Source organism: Seriola aureovittata, chromosome 5, assembly GCF_021018895.1.
Source record: "Seriola aureovittata isolate HTS-2021-v1 ecotype China chromosome 5, ASM2101889v1, whole genome shotgun sequence".
NCBI classification, from domain to species: domain Eukaryota; kingdom Metazoa; phylum Chordata; class Actinopteri; order Carangiformes; family Carangidae; genus Seriola; species Seriola aureovittata.
Genome location: NC_079368.1, coordinates 1,530,012 through 1,550,082, shown reverse-complemented (window position 1 = coordinate 1,550,082; position 20,071 = coordinate 1,530,012). Strand labels below are relative to the sequence as shown.

At 39.9% G+C, this 20,071-nt stretch overlaps 1 protein-coding gene across 1 annotated transcript in view; it reads left to right on the top strand.

Moving 5' to 3' along the window:
• Positions 1-3,386: 3,386 nt before the first annotated feature.
• man1b1b (mannosidase, alpha, class 1B, member 1b) overlaps positions 3,387-20,071 on the top strand; it is a 21,160-nt gene continuing 4,475 nt past the window's right edge. Inside the window, exons 1-13 of the mRNA XM_056376182.1 lie at positions 3,387-3,622; positions 4,434-4,553; positions 6,462-6,570; positions 10,085-10,203; positions 11,230-11,363; positions 11,442-11,548; positions 12,220-12,399; positions 12,544-12,692; positions 14,367-14,555; positions 17,574-17,764; positions 18,922-19,042; positions 19,115-19,309; positions 19,577-19,708. Coding sequence (XP_056232157.1) covers positions 4,449-4,553; positions 6,462-6,570; positions 10,085-10,203; positions 11,230-11,363; positions 11,442-11,548; positions 12,220-12,399; positions 12,544-12,692; positions 14,367-14,555; positions 17,574-17,764; positions 18,922-19,042; positions 19,115-19,309; positions 19,577-19,708 — 1,731 coding nt within the window. The 5' untranslated portion in view covers positions 3,387-3,622; positions 4,434-4,448. The remainder of the gene's footprint in view (positions 3,623-4,433; positions 4,554-6,461; positions 6,571-10,084; positions 10,204-11,229; positions 11,364-11,441; positions 11,549-12,219; positions 12,400-12,543; positions 12,693-14,366; positions 14,556-17,573; positions 17,765-18,921; positions 19,043-19,114; positions 19,310-19,576; positions 19,709-20,071) is intronic.

Sequence of the window (20,071 nt, the reverse complement as noted above, 5' to 3'; positions counted from 1 at the left end):
TGAAACAGGCCTCCTCCACAGTCTCCACCCTGCTGCTATAAGGAAGTTCTCTGTCCACATTCCCCAGCAAGGACCCACAGAGGAATTCACCTCCCAGTGTGGCACGTCCGCATGATAATTACAACATACATGGGTGACACAGGTATGAATCCCATGTAATAGCCCCATGTAGGTCAATTGCATCTTGTGATCAAACTGGTTTTGATCATGAATTTCATACAGCAGATGCTTCGTTTGCAACCTCTGGTAAATTGTAAATAACAGAAAAATGTATCAACAATATTTTCTAAATACATGAGATCTGTTCCTTGTGGTAAAACCCCACTTACTGTCTGGAAACTCCATGAGTGGGGAATCCTGTATTATCTGTGTAGTAAAAATAAAGGTTAAGGTTTCTATACTGGGTGTAATTACACTGAGTCATTATATTATGCTAACACACTGAATGGCTGCAGTTTGGATTGAAGATTTACTGAGACGTTTTGAATGAGCTCTTTTCAGTGTGACATTTTGACATCCCTTTATGAGGAATGTTTCAGAGAAGGAAGTCAGGAGAAAAATGACTTCACATTCCAGAAGTCACAGTAAACATGAAGTCATACAGGAGAAGCAAAAGAATGGTTATAATGTTTAAAAACAAGGAAAATCATTTGATATCTTCCATGCTTTGTCATGACTGGGTCAGCCTGCTGCACAGGTTGTGTTTTGTTGTTGCGTCAGTAGTACAGCCACAGTGTGGCCCCACCCATCTTTGAAACTCCACAGATAAATGCAGAACAGCATGACAACCTGTGGATGAAAAAATAGTAAAGGTAACAGTACAACAATATAAGAATACTCCTTTACAAGTCACACTTTCAAATTCTTACTTATGTATTATACAGTATGAGCCTCAGTTTAATGATCAAATATTATTATGCTAAATAGCACCTGTCATTGTTATACTGTATTAGATAAGTGATTTTTACTGTATGTTATTTTCTTATTAAATGTATTATATAATATGTGTTATGTGTAAATGTTAAATATTATAAAGTAACTAGTTTCCATTCCTTCCCCCTGTTATTCTCAGTGTGAACAACTCTACAACTACAACTACATTTTTTTTATGCTTGTGATTTGGAACATTGTGAATTTGCACTTTGCATCTCTCCTTTTTTCTATAATGTATTCTATTGTATTTCAGTATATGTGGAGTATGTATCACATGGCAGCTATGCCCCAAAGCATACCCGGCTTTATAGTCTATTTTACTCTAGATAGGCCTATGATTAAAAAAATGAACATCAAGCTGTAGTGAAGGAGACTTGAAACTAGAGACCATAAACTGAAGTTTACTGAAGTAATAAAACAAGTGAGAACTAGCGTCATTTTCCCATAGACTTCTATACAGACTTATTTACTACCAGTGGAGTCGCCTCCTGCTGGTGATTAGAAAGAATGTAGGTTTCAGGCGATTCCCCAGTTGGCTTCACTTCCCAGATCTAGAGTCTACTGTCCATGTTTTTAACAGTTCCATGGTCTAACTCAGTGGTTCCCAACCGGTGGGCCATGAAGGTATTGCAAGTGGGCCGACAAATCATTTGGAAAACAGTACAGTTTTGGTGAAAAAATATAATTATAAAAAATTTAAATATAGATGTTTTTAAATGTCTTAAAAACTAAATAATCTTTAACAGCTTTAACAGCAAATGTTTAAAAATGTACAGAGGGTTCCTTTTCATACCTTACGCCACTCATGGATAATAAGAACTTCTCACCTGGTATTAAAAGTGCTGTATTTCATTCCTGGTATGGACAAGGAGTTAGAGTGATAGGGGCTTTGTTTGATGATAATCATTTTTCTATGTCCTTTGCAAAAGTTCAAGAAACCTTTGGACTCCCACAAAAATACTTTTTTGCTTATCTTCAAGTCCACCACTTTGTCAACACAAATGTCAAGATAACACAGGATGCAAACCTGCTGGGACCAATTGAAAAGTTAATAATTGATTTTACTTTGAATAAAGGTTTTATTTCATATTTCTATAATAACTTCCAGAGCTGTAAAGAGCATAGTACTGAAATGCTTTTTAAACGATGGGAGGTAAACATTGAGAGTATCTATGCTGAAGATGCCTGGTGGGGATGTAATCGAGCCACCCACTTTCTGTTTCTGAGTAATAAATTTAAAGAAATATAGTATATAATATTTCACAGGAAACATAGGTCACCTCAGACGGTTGAAAAAATTTATTTTTCTGGCCAGAAAAATTATTCAACTGGCTCGAAAACCCCCCTACTGTAATTCAGTGGTATAAGGAAAATTTTAGTTTTTCTCCAATGGAGAGGCTCAGTGTCAGGCTAAGGGGAAATGACAACAGCTTTATGGATATTTGGCAACCTCTGATGTGTTACTTGCCCAGAGATCCAAGTGATGTCATCCAAAGAGGGCAAATTGGATTAAGAGGCTATGGGGTGAATTGCCTGTACACAGCAGTAACAGAGTGATGGTCAGGGTAAGTATGTCTTGATAGTGTAAAGATAGATAACTTAATGTTTGCAAGTGTATATATCAAAGTATAGTTTATTTTATATATTTATTAATTTGTAATTTTGGTTACTTATTTCTTTGTTTCATCTTTCATTTTTATTATTTTTTATTATTTTTCCCTCAGTTCAAGACATGATTTGTATGGTGATGATGTATGTATCATGCAAATAAATGAAGAAAAAATAGATAAATAAATAAAAAAGAAATTTCTCGTATTAAGTCGTTAAAGGTTGGGAACCACTGTTCTATCTTGATGCTAGTGCACTGCTCAGTAGAGCCATCTGGTTAACGTACATGATCGTCTTCACAACCGCGCCCCCTCCAGTGGGCACATTCAGCAAACAACACTTCCTGGAAGTCATGGATGACACACAGCTTTAATATTAATATAGTTGTTACGGTTAATATGTATGAATCACTATCACTATCACTATGTTTATTACAAATTACAACAGTGACACAGATAGTCTGGGAATAGGCTGGAAGAATGCCGCAGCCTAAATACTACACAGCTGGGGGACATGAGATGTGTTTGGGTCGTAGAGGCATACGTGATAGCACAGCCTAGAAACCTGTCAAACAAATCTAAAAGAAAAACATGGGAAAAACTGGGACTACATCAACACATCTGTCACAGTTGTGAACCTAAGGAATTTAGGTATTAACAATATGATAATTTCACATGATGTAATAAATGTAATTGAAAAAATACTACCCATTTCAGAATGACTAAAAGGAGTGTTTTGAATGAATGTCTTTTGAAACATTACCATTCAGAGATCAAAGTACTACTGTACTGTACTGTACAACTGTAGTACTAGTATTTACCACATTTCGAGGTGACCATTGAAGGCAGCATGCATGTGTCTGAATCATTTGTTGTTGTCAGCGAGCAGCATCACATCCAAAGCTACAAGTGGATTACATTCAACTAGCAGATTTTTTTTTATCGTCTGTACAATAATACGTGTTTTAAACATGAAGAGACCCCCGAGGCTATTTCATTAACGTTGAGCTAACGGCAAATGAAACGCTGATACTGTTGGTGGATTAGACTGGTGGCATATGTAACGCTGGAGACTTTTCAAGGTAATGTCAGTACATGTTTTGATTTTTTTCGGCAGGAAAACATTTTTTTTCAAAGAATCTTTCTGCCGTACTTTAATTGTGTTCCGAGTATTTGCCTGTGGTATTGGTTAGTTTAGGCCTCAAGCCATGCCTCGGTCCACAGTTAGTCTGCGAATCCGCTAAAACGTTACTTCGATCCATTAACGCCTAGACGAGGTAGCCGTCAACAGGGGCTACGAGTTTAGCCTCTTGTACGAGAGGTAAAATGTTTATTCTGTGGTTACAGTAAATTAGTATGCAGTACCTCCTGTAAACTTGTATCTACTGGATAAGCTATGAATATAAATATTCATTTAACATCAAGGTTAACATTCTTAATTAAGACAGCCTGTTGATTAAACTTTGCGTTGTATGGTGTAGCTACAGCTATGTAGCTAGCTAGCTGTACTGTGCTGACCATTAACATAAATGCTTATATTCCCCATGAATGAATAAGGACCAGCATTAACCAGCTACATGTTACTTAGCATTAAGTGTGCTGCAGCCACTGGGCTGGGTGTGTGGGTGTGTGTGTGTGTGTGTGTGGATTTAGGTTACAGCAACTTAAGCGAGCATCAAAACCTCTAAATAAAGCTAAATACTCAGCTCTTAAAGTGTGACAGGTTGGTGCTAGTTTGTCATTATACCACAAGCACACCTGTGTTCACCAGCCAGGCTGACATGCTAGCTGCATCTTGTTCCCCTAGCTTGCTTCGAAGTGGGTTAATGTCACATCACCAGATATTTCTCTCTCTCTCAGTCACACTACACTTAAATGTGTGTCTTCCTCCAGGGCTGGGTTACAGACATGCACCCACCATCTCGACAGGACTATGTATCTATAAGCCTTACTGGACAAGGAAGTGGAAGTTACAATAACAGTAAGCATTGGAGGAGGCAGTCCTGCTGGAGGGTAAGTGGGTCGCATCATGGAAGGATTTCCCTTTCTGCTCTCATCTTCACAGTGCTCTGGTTTCCCACCCTGCTAAGACCTGATAAAGGACACCACTATATTGTGTCCCACTTTTCCCATCACTGGCTGTAGTTGCTGTTGCTAGTCACTATATCTGTAGGAAAAGACACTGTGGATCTGGAGAATGCATGATCTCCTTGGGTGTTTGATGTTGTGAAATATTCAGTTTACCATCAACTGTAATAATTCTTTGATCAGCTCTCCAGGTGTCATTGTTGGGTCCAGTTTGATTTTTTTAGTTGCTATTTTGTAGACTCACAACAACACAGCAGTGCTGGGCTTGTTCTGTCTTATGATATTTTTCTTCATTTTAAATATTGTATGTTTAAAAAAATATTATACATGTATTATATTTGTGAAAGCAGGGCACAGGGGTCTCTCCAGAATTTTTAGGTATGCTTATGGTACTAGGGCTGGGCAATTAACCAAATTTTATTTTTGATTATGATTTTGGCCTCCAACGATTATAAAAACAAGGTAATCGAGAGAAAGCGATTATTGTGCTGTTTCACAACAAATTTCAGTTCAGTTCTTGGTACTGAAGAAATTAGGAAAACAGATTGCGTATTTGTTGTTGCAACATAAACGTTCTCTTGCACATTCACCAACTCCGCTACTGATTAGGACATTTGTCTATGATGCATTTTTGCTGTTCCCTATGCAGAAGTTCCGAAAACTTTTGAGAGGGGCGGGACAGCGCTCTCACACACCTTGGAGCACTGTGGCAATGAGAAATCATGCTGAATAATCGTGATAATCGATATTGATCAAAATAATCGTGATTATGATTTTTGCCATAATCGAGCAGCCCTGTACGGTACCATTTCAAATAGCGCATTTAGCAACTTATTTTACATATTCTATACTATGTGTACACTGTATGATTCTGTAATTACCATGTAGTAAATATTTATACAACGTATGCATTAATTGAGCAGCCAAGTAAAGAGGTGGAATGATGGTGCTACAACAGAATATGATGATGCATGGCCATTGCTCCATTCCTTTAACTGAAAATATTATATATGGCTCCTATCACAGTTCTGTTTAGTGCAGCATTAGTTCTTAATTTGTTTTTTGATAGAATCATCTACCACAGGAATGGGCTGGCCATTCTAAGTGATGAATTTCATCGGGACATCCCTAGTGTTTTTAGTGGTGTGTGAATAATTTCATGTTCAAATAGCATAAATAAGTAAGTAAGCATGGTGTGATTAACATGAGAAACAATGATGGGGTCAAACGATGTGGTTTCTTCAGGGCCGATTCTGATACTGATTATTAGTAATCAAGGAGACCAATAGCTGGTATTTGGAACCAATATATAAACACATAAGTACTGCTACATAAAGTCTATGGCGCCCTGGTGTCCAGGTGTTTTATATTATTTTGTCCACGCTATTCATAACAATGAATGTAGGCTAAAAAAAAAAAAAGGAGCACCTCTCAGTATAATGCAACACAGATCCACACACTACATCCTTCATCATGGGAATCATTGACTCTCTAAAACAAATTCTTAAAAACTGAACATTACAACATTCATGAAGGAAGATGTTGTATTAGACTTCATTAGTTTTAGCCAGATGTACCTAATAAAATGTCCGCTGAGTGTATATTTTTAATAATTAGTTGTATGTACAGGCTGCAAAGTGCCTGCAATTTGTTGGTTGCTTTTGGTGCTGCTCTTACCTGGGAATTGTCATATACATCAACCTACACCTGGCAGCCTAGAGATGTCATTTAAGTTGATATTTTTATCATTATTTTTTATAAAAGTCTATAAATTGTGGTACTGGGTAGTAACTGGTGTTATTCTCTATCTCCTGCTCTTCTATGTGCCTGCAGAAATGGAAGCAACTGTCCAGACTGCAGCGGAGCCTCATTCTCTTCCTCCTTATCCTTCTGTTCATTTGTGGAATTTCTTCCTATCCTACTGTTACTGAACACCTCAAAGGTAAGGCTCCATAAATTTAACATCTCCCATGGGGTCCTTTGTCTGAGCCACTGGCACGCTGTCAGGAGCTCTGGTTGTTGAATGCAAGTAGGATAATTAGTGTTTTGTCTTGTTTGCAGTTAAGACAAGTAAGTGTGCAGTTGTATGCAGATGTTTGGGCAAATTACATATTTTGTTGTTGCTGGAAGTGAAAAGAAGTAAAGAAAACGTACATTAAAAATTAACATTTCTTTTTGGCTGGACCACAACAGTGGGGCTGACTGATTGACTGACAGACAGATGATATTTCCACCACTGCATCAGCCACTCTGGTTTCTCAGCTGCTCAGGAACTGCAGGGAAGAGGAGGAGCTTTTCCAATAACTGAGCCTCACTTCGATCACAGCAAATAAACTACTTTGATTCCATGTATCATTATTACTAAAGGAGGCAGAGGAAGAACGCAACACAAGACACAGCGAGCAGAGAGAGCAGGAGAGAGGGAGGGAGAGAGAGAGAGAGAGAGAGAGAAGTCATCGGTAACAAGGCTTCGTACTAACGACTATGACCAACTCTACATATCAAACAGAGGGAGTTAGACATAAAGACCTGCCTCTAATAAAAGTCTGTGACGTTCTGGAGTTGAAGTAAATAAAGACTAAACTATTGTGGATCCAGACGGAGGCTGTGCTCTGTGTGAGACTGAATAAAAAAGATAGTCTATCTCGGCCTCGATGGCTCACGTGGTAGAGCACGTCACATTTGGGCTTAGTCCTTAACCAGTTAACTGGTTTAACTGAACCTCACACTGTCTGTCCTGATAACCTGTACTACGAAGCTGGTTATCACCTAGTTCAGTTAACTCTGGGTTTACCTGTCCAGGTACGAGCACGTTCAAGTGAAAGAGGCAGAGTTGTTAATTATAAACAACATCGTCACAACCACGAATAAACAACTTAATATGATATGAGAAGAAACACTGATACCTGCTAGTAATTTTGGTTACAGCCACGTCCAAAAGTGATATTCAACAAGGTGAAATTTAAACAATATGATCACATGAGTAGAATAAAATAAAATTCTATATATAATTTCTATTAAGGTCAGACTAAGGATATGTTGTAAATAAGTGTTACAATATATCCTACAGTGTTCTTACTGAGTATTTTCACTCTTTCATCTGATGATGAACAAAGTGGTATGAGCATGTGAAGCAGATAAAAGGTTAAAGTTCATTTCTGTTTCTGCTGCAGAGAGGCGAAAAAGAAAAGAGTAGAGGAGTTGATGATGATGTTGATGTCTGATGAGTCAGTCTGACTGGAATGTTTGAAATGTATCAATCAAATTTATAATATTGGAAATATTCAACAGTGTGTGGATCATTGTTCTAATCAAAGACATCACAGGTTTAGTTTTTATTTCCAGTTCTGGTCACAGAGTGTCCTCATGTTGTTCTGAGCTGCGGTGATGAAGAACAGAGTAAAAGCTTCATCTTTAATCCTGTCGGATTAAAGAGTCTGTGTTCAGTTCAAATGAAGCTAGAATAGTTGGACACATGCACGGTCTGGAATAGCAAAACTATTCCACTGATTTATAGTTGTCTACTGATCTTAATTATTGATCACTTTATTGTAAAGTCTTTGTCCCTGTCAGGATCCTGTAGAAATGATGACTCAGTTTTTCCAGTGATCTGATTAGTCTTGAGTTTGGCTGTTTTCATCTGATCCTCTGAAGTTAACCTGCCATGAGGAGGTTAGGAGTTCAGCATCAGTTACCATGGTGATTTACCATGGTGATTTACCCTGGTAACAAGTGGGCCACCATCCTAGGACTGAAAACCCAGAGTTAAACCTCAAGTTACCTCAATAACCTCAAATCCTGCTTAAGAGCACAGGCCTCAGTTTTGACCTAGTCTTGTTGTTAAATTAATTTAAAAAAGAAAAAAAGGATTTGTGGCCTTTGCATCTCATCTCTCTATTTATGAAGTGTCACAACTTCAACAACTCATTATGCCTGGATGGACTCACTAGATGTTGTAAGGCCGGAAATACACTGGATGTGTGGCGTGAGCGTGGCACCTGACGTCGCTGACCTGCTGCTGAGAATCAGGCGTGTGTTCACACCGGCTGCGTCTCTGCTGCTGCAGCTCTGTCTCTCTACATAGAGTTTGCAGGTTACTGGAACGTTGGATTTCTCCTCATTATTAATTAATTTCTGATTTATATTTGACAGGAAACGTCACTAAAATGTCTTCATGCAGCTGCTAAAATGGTTAAAAAATATATTAAAATTTGTCCATGTCTGTATCATAATGAGATTCAGCCTACACATAGACAACTTTAGTGGAAGCTGTCAGTTTTATGTGATGTTGCTAGTATGCTGTCAATACATCAGCAGTATTTTCTCTGTCTATTCTTGCTGGGGGACGCAAATCTCTAGATTATATTACGGGAGGATTTTCATTAAGGTGCCCATGTTAACGGATTAGAGCAGACACACCGACTGTGGACAGGCGCGCAAAATGTGCCTCTATCATGTAGCGGCTGTGTGGCGTGATCTAGAGATTCAACCTCTCCCGCATGCGTCTCCCAGCAAAAACAGACTGAGAAAAGACCCGTTGATGTCACATTGACATCATACCAGCAACATTACATTAAACTGACACCTTCCACTATAGTTGTTAGGTCTAGTCTGAATCTAAATATGATCTAGACGTGATAAAATATAGATATATTTTTTAACCAATGTAACAGCTACATGCGGAGACAGAGACATTTTAGTCACGTTTTCTGTCAAAAATAAATCAGAAATTAATTAATTAAAAGAAATCCAACATTCCAGTAACCTGCAAACTCTATATAGAGAGACAGAGCTGCAGCAGCTCAGTGACTTCAGCCGCCACGCTCAGCCAGGTATCCAGTGTGTTCCTGGCCAAATGCAGGTCAAGAATTGTCATTAGGAATTGTCAGCTGACAGTTCCACACTCAACAATGGGATCCTGACAATTTTGTGAGGATCTGAAAAAGAAGAAGCAAAAGAAGCAATTTGATGCCTACAAAGCAGAAAGGCTATAACAAGTAATCAAAGTGCTTCCACGTTGAAATTTCTACTCTTCAAAATGTCATTAAGAAATGGCAGTGAGGGGGAACTGTGGAAGATCAAGACAACTTACAGAGGAAACTGCACATCTGCTGTGCAAAGCAAAACTTCCATAAGACTGCAAAAGACCAGCAGGAAGGTTTATCTCGTTAATTACTCAGCACTGACTCGGTAGTGTGCCCAAACTCAAATTACTGTTTGTTTTTCCTATTTCCAATAAGGCCATGAAATAAGTAACAGTGCATTGTGCAGTGCACGTTTGCAGGCAGATTTTAATGTGTTTGCTGCAGAAGTTTTCAGTTCAAAATCAACAAATCAACAGAATATGGAATTTGCCCAGAGGGGCCTGAGGGTTTGCATACAAAAGTATTATGGATCAGTGTGATGGTTTCCTTCAGTAATGGTTTCATGCTAAGTCTTTTGATGTGTGTGTTGAGGCCTTACAGATGGAGAGCAAGACACAGACAGTAACAGCGTCCTGAAGCCCGTCATCCCTCATGTGCTGCCTGAGCCTGTCAAACAGGGACATCCAGCTCTGCCAGAGCAACTATCCCAGGTTTTTATCCCCCTCCTTCTGTTCTCTGAAGGTTATCACAAGGTTTCTGAAGGTTGTGAACCACAAGGCTTTTCCAAACTTCTTCCATGTAATGATGGAGGCCACTGTGCTCTCTGGAACATAAAATGCAGCAGAAATCTTTTGTAGTCTTCCCCTGATGTTAACCTTTACACAATCCTGTGGCTTTGCTCTGCAGGTAGTCTCTTCCTCCTTATGGTCTCTGCTCTGATCTGCATTGTCAGCTATGAGACCCTGTTGTATAGACAGGTGTGTTGAGTTTACCACAGGCACCTGTCACAATGATATTTCAGTTTTTCCTTTTCTAAAGTTCAGTGTTTCTGTCATAATGGGTTACTGAGTGTAGATAGATGAGGGAAAAATGTTTTTTTTAGCATAAAGCTGCAACATAACAAAATTAAAAACTCTGAAGAGAAGTGTGAGTTATGACATATAACATGTTTAAAACTGGGGATGATAGTAAACAATACTGTCACTGATGTGTATCTGGATGAGGTGAAAGAAAGAAAGAAAGATTACAAAACAGTTATTTTGAATATTAAGTCACCTCAATTTTATCAGAATGGGAGGCTGGAATAAATTATCATTCATTTTGTTAGAGCTCAGTTTAATGTGGCTAGTTTATGAATGACTTGACTGGTCACTCACTGGTTTAATATCCCTTGTGCAATAATTTAGCATTGTTGACAGGAAGTGTTTCTAATGTGTTCTGTTAATAGACATCTGCCAGAGCGTTTCATCCTGTTGTACCATTTGAACTTTCCTCTATCCCAGACTTTGTCAGAAGAAATTAGTATTATCCCATCATAAATTCATTCACAGGGAAATGAGTCTGTCATAGTGGTAATTTAATTACAAACCAAATTTGAAAGGGGCGTTATTGATAATGTAGTATTTGAAATACAGATATTAGGAATGTACATAACAATCTGCTTTCCTTTCTTAGTAACTTGCTCACAATAATTGAAGTTTTAAATGGTAAAATAAGTTTTTTTGTTTATGTCATAGAGGAAATTATCCAATAAGAGAGGACCGCCCATTCTTCAGAACCGTCTTCCGAAGAAAGAAAACGCTTCAAGTACAGTGCCTGAGGACAAGCCAGCTGGTGGCAAGAGAGAAGGGGAGGAGGAGGGAGTCATCAGGTGAGACTTGGAGTTTGATCACAACCAAAGTTAGATGTGTCACGTATGTTTATTTCTAAATCCAGCTGTGGCTTTCAGCTGGCGTGGAGCAGTGATTGACACTGAGCATGCCACAGAGGGCACCAAGGACCAGGAGAAGGAGGATTTACCTGCCGACCCAGAGGCCAAATCGTCTAAAGACTCAGGTATCTGCTGTTTTACCTCTTTCTGTGTAAATTATGAATCAGCAATTGTAATTTAGCACTTATAACAAAATACACTGGATGCATTGCGTGTGCGAGGCCGCTAGAGCGAACACACTGCCTGTGTGAGACATAGCTGCGTTGTGTTATACAGATATTCGCCACCTCGCCTATTTTTAACAGGTGACGTGTCTCCCAGCAAAAACAGACAGAGAAAAGACCTGTTGATGTCATAGTGACATCATATCAGCAACATTACATAAAACTGACACCTTCCACTATGGTTGTCTCTGTCTAGGCTGAATCTGAATATGATACAGAAATTAAGAAATAAATAAATAAATAAATATAGATATATTTTTTAACCATTTTAGCAGTTGCACATGAAGACAGAGACATGTTAAAGACAATTTCTGTCAGCATTCCAGTAACCTGTAAACTCTGTAGAGATAGAGCGGCAGCAGACACGCAGCCGGTGTAAACACACACGCACACACAGCACAGGCAGTGTGTTGCCGGCGTAAGTGGCTTGTCTGTGTTTGAGACTAACCATAAAATCTAATATCCACTTTAGTGTGTAAGAATTTCATCCCCAGAAATCATTTGTTTCTGAGTCAAACTATAGACCACGATGAGCTACTAAACAGGCATCTTGTCTGTGTTGTGTGTTCCAGAAGCCAGCTGGCTGGAGGAGGTGCGGGAAGCTTTCAGACATGCATGGAAGGGATATAAAGATTTTGCTTGGGGCCATGATGAGCTCAGGCCCATCTCCAAGTCCTACAGCGAGTGGTTTGGACTGGGTTTGACACTTATTGATGCCTTGGACACCATGTGGATCCTGGGGCTTAAAGAGGGTAGGCTGTCCCTTCCAAAACTAAAAATCCAATCTCTTGAATGCTTAAAAGGTTGTTCTGAAAAACATCTCTAAAACTTTCTCAAACCACTTTAGCAACCACTTTTTCTGTGTTTATTCTTAAAATGTTGTTGTTGTGTTGCAGAATTTGAAGAAGCAAAGGCATGGGTGACAGCAGAGCTCACATTCAACAAGAATGTAGATGTCAACTTGTTTGAGAGCACCATCCGCATCCTGGGAGGCCTGCTGAGCACCTACCACCTGACTGGAGACACGCTGTTCCTAGACAAAGCTGTGAGTCAACACGCGCTCTCATTCATGGCCACATAAGGAACAAATGTGTCTATCACATATACAGTACATAGGGCTGTAGTCCTTCTATATTTATTTTATTTAAAGTAAAGATGGTAAGCTTGGCCTACTGTAGTATAAAAATAAAAATACAATAAAAAGGAAAACAAATTTCTCAAAAAAGTATCTACTAGCGTGCTGTGCTTGTTACTGTGGACAGACAGAGCAGATTAAAATATCTGGTTCTAGTTGAACAGGTATATGGATAAAGTTTTGGTTTTTTATTTGCAAAGGTTTTATTGCACTTACTTACCGTAACTATGAGCGTAGTTCACATGAACTCGGGTAATCTTGCTTCATATCACCGCTCTGCCGCGATGCCCCGTGTGCGTGCAGAGAGATTCTGCAGACCAGATTCAGAGTTGAGGGAAAATATGTGTTTGTTGATCTACAGAGATTTTCTCCTCAAAAACAAATGGACGTGATTAAAACAATATAACACAGTTTCAGGTTAAAAATCTACATTTCTCTGACAGTCACGGGACGTCAGGAGGGAAAGAGTAGCCGGCTGGAAATGCTTTAATATCTGTTCCGTTTGGCCGCTGGCCTGCGCTTAGGGAAAACCCTGCTGTAACTCCTGTTGTGCTTTCAAAGCTTTAAAGCATATTTCAGTGGTTTGCAACTGGCAGGCCAAACCTGGCCCGCTAGCAATAATATCTGGGCTGCCAGATTATTTTGATAATGTTTTTTATTCTTTTAATCTAAAAAAAATAAATCTCTGTCTGAGCAGCAACAGATACCCACAGAATCAATTCCTCTTCAGTGATTTTGCCTAGGAAATAAAAGTTTTTTTTTGCAGCAGCAGTGCTTTATTTCGAGTAGGGATCAACCAATTATTGGCTGCAATACTCTGCATTTTGGTATCATTTTTCAACCGATAGACTACTTCCGCTCTAATGTAGCCGCCTGTCCCTGTCTGTGGTCAACACTCTGTGGTCTGAAGCAGTGTCCTGTCCACAGCACCATCTGATTGGTTACACATCATGAGTAATAGCCTATCACACTGAAGGCTGCTGTGTACACAGACGGTCACAGACTAGAGGAGCTGTAGTGAGCGAGCGGAGCTGTGCTTTGAAGGTACGACAGCAGACATCCTCACCACACTCTGATGAACAAGTTCATCTGTTGGTCCTAGACACCCTGAGCACAAAAACAAATCTGCAATATATGTGACAGTGCTGTTCACAGGAAGGCTAAACCTCACACCCACCACTCTAAGAGTTAGAACTGCTTCCATCTGGCTGTCGATTCAGGGCCCCAAGGATCAGCCGGAGCATGTACAAGAAGTCTGTTATTCCCTATGCCATACAGCCACTGAACACAGATGACTGCATCAGTGGACACTTGTTACTTGTTTTGTTGTCTTATACAATTTGCTCTCTGGTATTTATTTATTTAACCTATCTGCTGCTGCCTGCTCATTTACACTATTGTATGTTGTATGTGTTGTATGTTTTTGATGGTGTCTTTTGTTATGTGGATTGTATGTATTTTTTATTGTACTTTCTTTAGGAGAAGGCAAAGACAAATTTCCACTGTGGTGGACAATGAAGTCAGTCAATCAAGCAATTAATCAGTCAGTCAGTTAATCAATCAATCTGTGGTCTTCCTCCACAGAAAGACATCGGCTCAAGGCTGATGCCAGCCTTCAACACCCCATCCAAGATCCCCTACTCTGATGTGAACATTGGGAAAGGTACAGCCCACCCCCCTCGCTGGACCTCAGACAGCACTGTGGCTGAGGTTACTAGCATCCAGCTGGAGTTCAGAGAGCTCAGCCGCCTCACCCAGGATCCACAGTATGAGGTGACCAACTGACCAAGAGATACAACCGTGCAGATCCAGGGTCTGCCCTGCAAATTTTAAGATTGGCATTAGGCTCGGCTTTCCATCTGTACTATTGCTGACACCACTTGATCATAATTATAATAATAAACATTATTTAACCTCCTAGGACCTGGCGTCCACATATGTGGACCTCACATTTTGGGTTCTCTAGACCACAATACTAACTTTTTCTCAACAAGGGCCTGGTGACCACATATGAGGATATTATACTGCCACTCAGTAATCGAAATTTAAAACTAATGTCCTCATATGTGGACATCATTTTTCTCAGGTCCCAATCAGCCTAAATAGCAAAGAGAAATTAAAAATGCACGCCATGCAAGAGTTCGGGTCTTAGGAGGTTAAACATAGACAATAGAAACACAGTAGATGACAAATTATGTAAATGAAATTAAAAACCGAAACCAGTAAGAATAGTAAAATATGAGAGAATTAATTAAAAGCAAAGTTAAATAAATAGGTTTTCAGCTGCCAACTAAATCTTATAGTTCTTGGCAGGGTTTTCCATAGTTTTGGATCATAGTTAAAAAAAAGCTGCACTGCCTAATTTCTTGTGTGTAAAACTGTGTGTGTTGAAAAGCCTGGCGGTAGAAGACCTGAGGGCTTGTGTAGGATAGTAAAACCACAGAGAATATGCAGTGTGAATCTGCTGGACCCAAACCATCAAGAGCTTTGAAACTGGAGTGTTTCAGTTGATAGCTTTGGAAGAGCAGTGAAAAGAGCATTGCAATAATCGAATCTATTTGAAATAAAAGCATTAATACAGTTTTCAGCATTTTTATGGATTAGGAACGGCTGTACTTTGGCAATATTTGAATATTTTTCTCTCATAGGATTGTGGCAGATGCCACTTTGAGTTATTATTTTTTGGGGCTTTTTGTGCCTTTAAAGGACAGGACAGTAGAGAGACAGGAAATGGGGAGGCAGAGAGGAAAGGACCGTCCGAAGCGGGAGTCGAACCGGGGGCCAGCTGCAGCGAGGACTGTAGCCTCTAACCCACTGCGCTACGTGACGCCACTTTGATCTGTAGGTGCTGTTCTAAAACTGATATGCAGTATGAACTCAGCTGTTCCTGTCACTCAGATTCAATCAGTAATTGTTTCAGCCCTGCATTAACCAGAACACAGAACTGAGGCTGATGAATTACAGCTGAAGGTGACAAAGCCCCAATGAACAATGTAATATTTCAGTTTTTCCTTTTTAATTAATTTGCAAACATATCTAAAATTCAGTTTGGGGTCTGAATACTTTGAATGGACTGCAGTCTTTCCTCTGGCACCACCATCATATTTTGCTCCTCCAGTGATCAGGATCTGTGTGTCATTAGCATTAGAGTCCCACAGGGCTGCTAGCATCGAGAGCCCCCCACAGAACTGGAGAACTTCTAGTTTCATCTTTTATGCATTGATACTTTTTGGGTATGATATCAGCTGCTGCTTTCATTGCCTTGCAGCAGCCATGGTCTCCTCTCCCATCGGGCTGTGGCTAGCTGTCAACTTCAGGCTAATAATTTCGTGGGTCACAAGAGATTGTTAACATGGTACGTGCCTTAGTCCAAAGAGCTGCACCAATTCCCCATAAAAGCAAGTTTTGAGAGGACGTGGGAAAAAAACGACTGATTCTGTGCCCAAGGAATTCTCAGGCAATGTGTTTCACATGCTAGACGCCCAGTCATCTGTAGTCTTGTCACTTGAACAGTCAAAACCCAGTCACCTTACAGCTTAAGTCTGGTTGCAGCAGCATTAAACCTTCATGTTTAGTCACATGAAACCTGCGGCCCAGTGCTGGTGTGACCACTGCAGGCCAGAATGACTGAATGTAGAAACAACAACATTCTTTGCAATAACTGTAGTAATATTTAAGAACTGTAAGTTGGGGGAAATTGTGATAGTCAAAATGAAACGGCAGTCATTATGATTACATAATCACAATACGTTTTTGTTACTTAGAGAAACAGTGAAAAGGATCTTCAGTGGTTTTAATGTATAAAGTTTGATTGTGGTTGGTAAATGGAAGTGGGTGGTGACCATTCCTTTTGGGTGTTTCCATGTTAAAAAGAGCAGAAATGTTCTGGATGCTCGTTCTTCTCAGTATTTCCTGAAATACACACAAATTCCTTTGTTGCTTCTTTTCAAATTCTTGTCGGGAGCTTCAGAACAAGGGCCTTATATGCACAGGGTTTCACTCTCAACCCCCCCCTCAGATCACACACCCATCTATGCTACATGGACATGCAGTAACTGTCTCTAACCTTAACTAGCGTCCCACCCACCAACACAAACAGCTGTTTTACTTGGAGCGTGGCAGGATCTGTTTTTGCCTGTTGCCATTCTTAGCTTAGCATTGACCCCTGTCCAGAAATACTGCAAGGACTGGAGAAAATCGCAGTCTGGTGTAAATAATGCTGGGACTGGTTAGATTAGTTTAATTCTTCTCTGTAAGATTTAACACTAATCTACAAGAACAGAGAGGTGCAGAGAAAACTGTACACAATGTTTGACTGCAGCATAAAAATGATTTTCTTAGACAGTTTTATTCCTCTCCATATACAGTGAGTAGCTGTGCCAATAATTACTCCTCTAATGTAGAACAGAGTCTTGAAATAAACACATGCACCAAAATGGCAACATATTTCTCCATCACCTTTATGCAAGACTGTTTGTTTTTTTTTGCTAGTTTGTGGGTTCATACTGTGCAACAGGGCTTGTTTAGTTGGAGAGGTGTGTTTTGTTTTGACCAAATTAGTTTTAAAGAAAATGTGCAGGGAATCACAATTTTCTAAATGTCAGGTGCTCACACAGTAAGATATTTCAGAGACACTTTATTTTTGAATCTGTAAAGCAGAAATATAATTTGTTAAATGTGTGGGTTTGACATTTAAAATCAATTTTCTAGTAATTTAGGAATTTGTTCTTTGAGTCATTAAAATAAATAAAATAGCTTCACTCATTCTGACCTCTGACCTTGATTTTCCAGGCTGCGGTGGCTGAGGTTATGAATCAGGTCCACAAGCTAGATGGCAAGCTGGATGGTCTCGTGCCCATGTTCATCAATACAAACAACGGACAGTTCACTCATCAAGGCATCTACACACTGGGAGCCAGAGCCGACAGCTACTATGAATACCTGCTGAAGCAGTGGATCCAGGGAGGCAAGAAGGAGGACCAGTGAGTCACACACACACACACACACACACACACACACACACACACACACAGTATTAACTGAGCTTTCAGAAAGTCCTCACACCCCTTCTCTGTTTTCACATTTTGTTATTTTGTAGCTTTAAGCTATGATAAAAAATAATAATTTTAGCCCATAATGACAAAGTGAAAACAGAATTTTAGAATTTTTTTGCTAATTTATTAAAAAGGAAAAACTGAAATATCACATTGACATAAGTATTCAGACATTTTGCTGTAATCTAGCTCAGGTTCCTCCATTTCTCTCGATCATCTCTGAGATGTTTCTACACCTGGATTTGAGTCCCTAAACTCAGCTGATTGGACACGATGTGTAAAGACACACACCTGTCTATGTCAGGTCTGACAGCTGACAATGCAAATCAGAGCAGAAACCATGAGGAGCTAGGAACTGCTGCAGAGCTCAGAGTCCGGATATGACAGGCTATCTCAGCCTGTAGCTACAGAAAGCTTTCTTTTTAGCTTGTTCACAACAGTTCACTATCAGTCTTAATGTTAGTGTGCTGTAGTTGTGTAAAACAATCGGCAGTGGATGAGAGAAGTTGAAAATGTAGCTTTTCATTCGTGATGTGTTTATTGCACATGTTCATTTCACAATGACGATGAAAATACGATTCATTGGTCAGCACTACTCTGTGCCATGTTTACATGTTTGCACAGCAACCTAAAACACCCGGCGTTGTTTTTTCCACAGTCGCCATTGACTTTATTTCCATCTAACTGAAACTTTTCTGTTTATGAAGTGCAGAAACTAGTGAAGAAAAGCTCACTACATTTTGACGGAGCCTTAGGTGACATCTTCAGAATGTTTGTTTTGCTCAACATGAGTCCAAAACCCAAAGACATTTGGTTTGTTATCAGATATGAGAAAGAAAAGCAGCAAATCTTCATATTCAGAAGCTGGAACCAAATGACTGTTAACCCTTTATTACCATGTTATGTCAATTGACTGAACTGAATGTTGTAGCTCTAGGAGCATCCATACAAGATATTCATTCTGTGTGTGTGTATGTGTGTGTGTTTGTGTGTGTGTGTGTGTGTGTGTGTGTGTGTGTGTGTGTGTGTGTGTGTGTGTGTGTGTGTGTGTGTGTGTTTGTGTGTGTGTGTGTGTGTGCTTTAAGGCTCTTGGAGGACTACCTGCAGGCAATAGAGGGTGTAAAGAAGAACCTGTTGCAGAAGTCTTCTCCTAACGGCCTGACCTTCGTTGGAGAGCTCTCACATGGACAGTTCAGCCCTAAAATGGTCAGTAACAGCAGCAGATAAAACTCATTCTTCATGTCAGTCTATCTTTAACATGGCTGTGTGTTAACTCAGGATCATCTAGTGTGTTTCCTGCCGGGCACTCTGGCCCTCGGTGCTCACAACGGCCTGCCTGCTGATCACATGGATCTGGCCAGACAGCTCATGGAGACCTGCTACCAGATGTATGTCCAGATGGAGACAGGCCTCAGTCCGGAGATAGTCCACTTCAACATGCATCAGGGCAGCACCCGGGACATCGAAGTGAAGGTACGTAGAGACAGAATTGTAGATGTAGAGTCCTGTACCTACAAACTCTCTCATGCCCCTCTCTCATACTGGAGAGGGACATTGCCTAAATGTCTGAGGACAAACTTTGGACTGATGGTAGACGTATTTGAGAAAATACTCCACAGTAAAATACAAAAATGTGACAATAAACAATCCTGCAAAGGTTTAGGAAGATAAGATAAGATAAGATCAAGCAGATATTAAAACTGTGTATTGTCTGTGTCTGTTTTGTATCCTCCGTGACAGCTGGCAGACAGACACAACCTCCTGCGACCAGAGACGGCAGAGAGTCTCTTCTACCTGTACAGGTTTACAAAGGACCACAAGTACCGGGACTGGGGTTGGAAGATTCTCAAAAACTTTGACAAGTACACCAAGGTTGGTGAAATGAAGGGTGTCTTCGCTGGTCTGTCTCTTACAATATATACAATATGTCATATAGTAATGTCCAAATAGAGAATCTTCCCCCACCTGAAGATGCTAATTATACAAACGGTCACATAAGGGCGCTGTAGTCAGTCACAGAGCCTGGTGCTCAAATAGATCTCTGTCATGGCAGCAGCAGTTACCCACAGAATCACTTCCTCTTTAGCAAGTTTGCCTACCAAATAAAAGAGTGAGAAACTTCTGGGAAGAAGGAAACTTCAGAGTGTGAAAGTGAGTTTAATTATATGACCAAGTGTATTCATGTGTAACAAAACGCTGTTTAAACAAAAAAAAAAATGCTTTAATGACGTCACT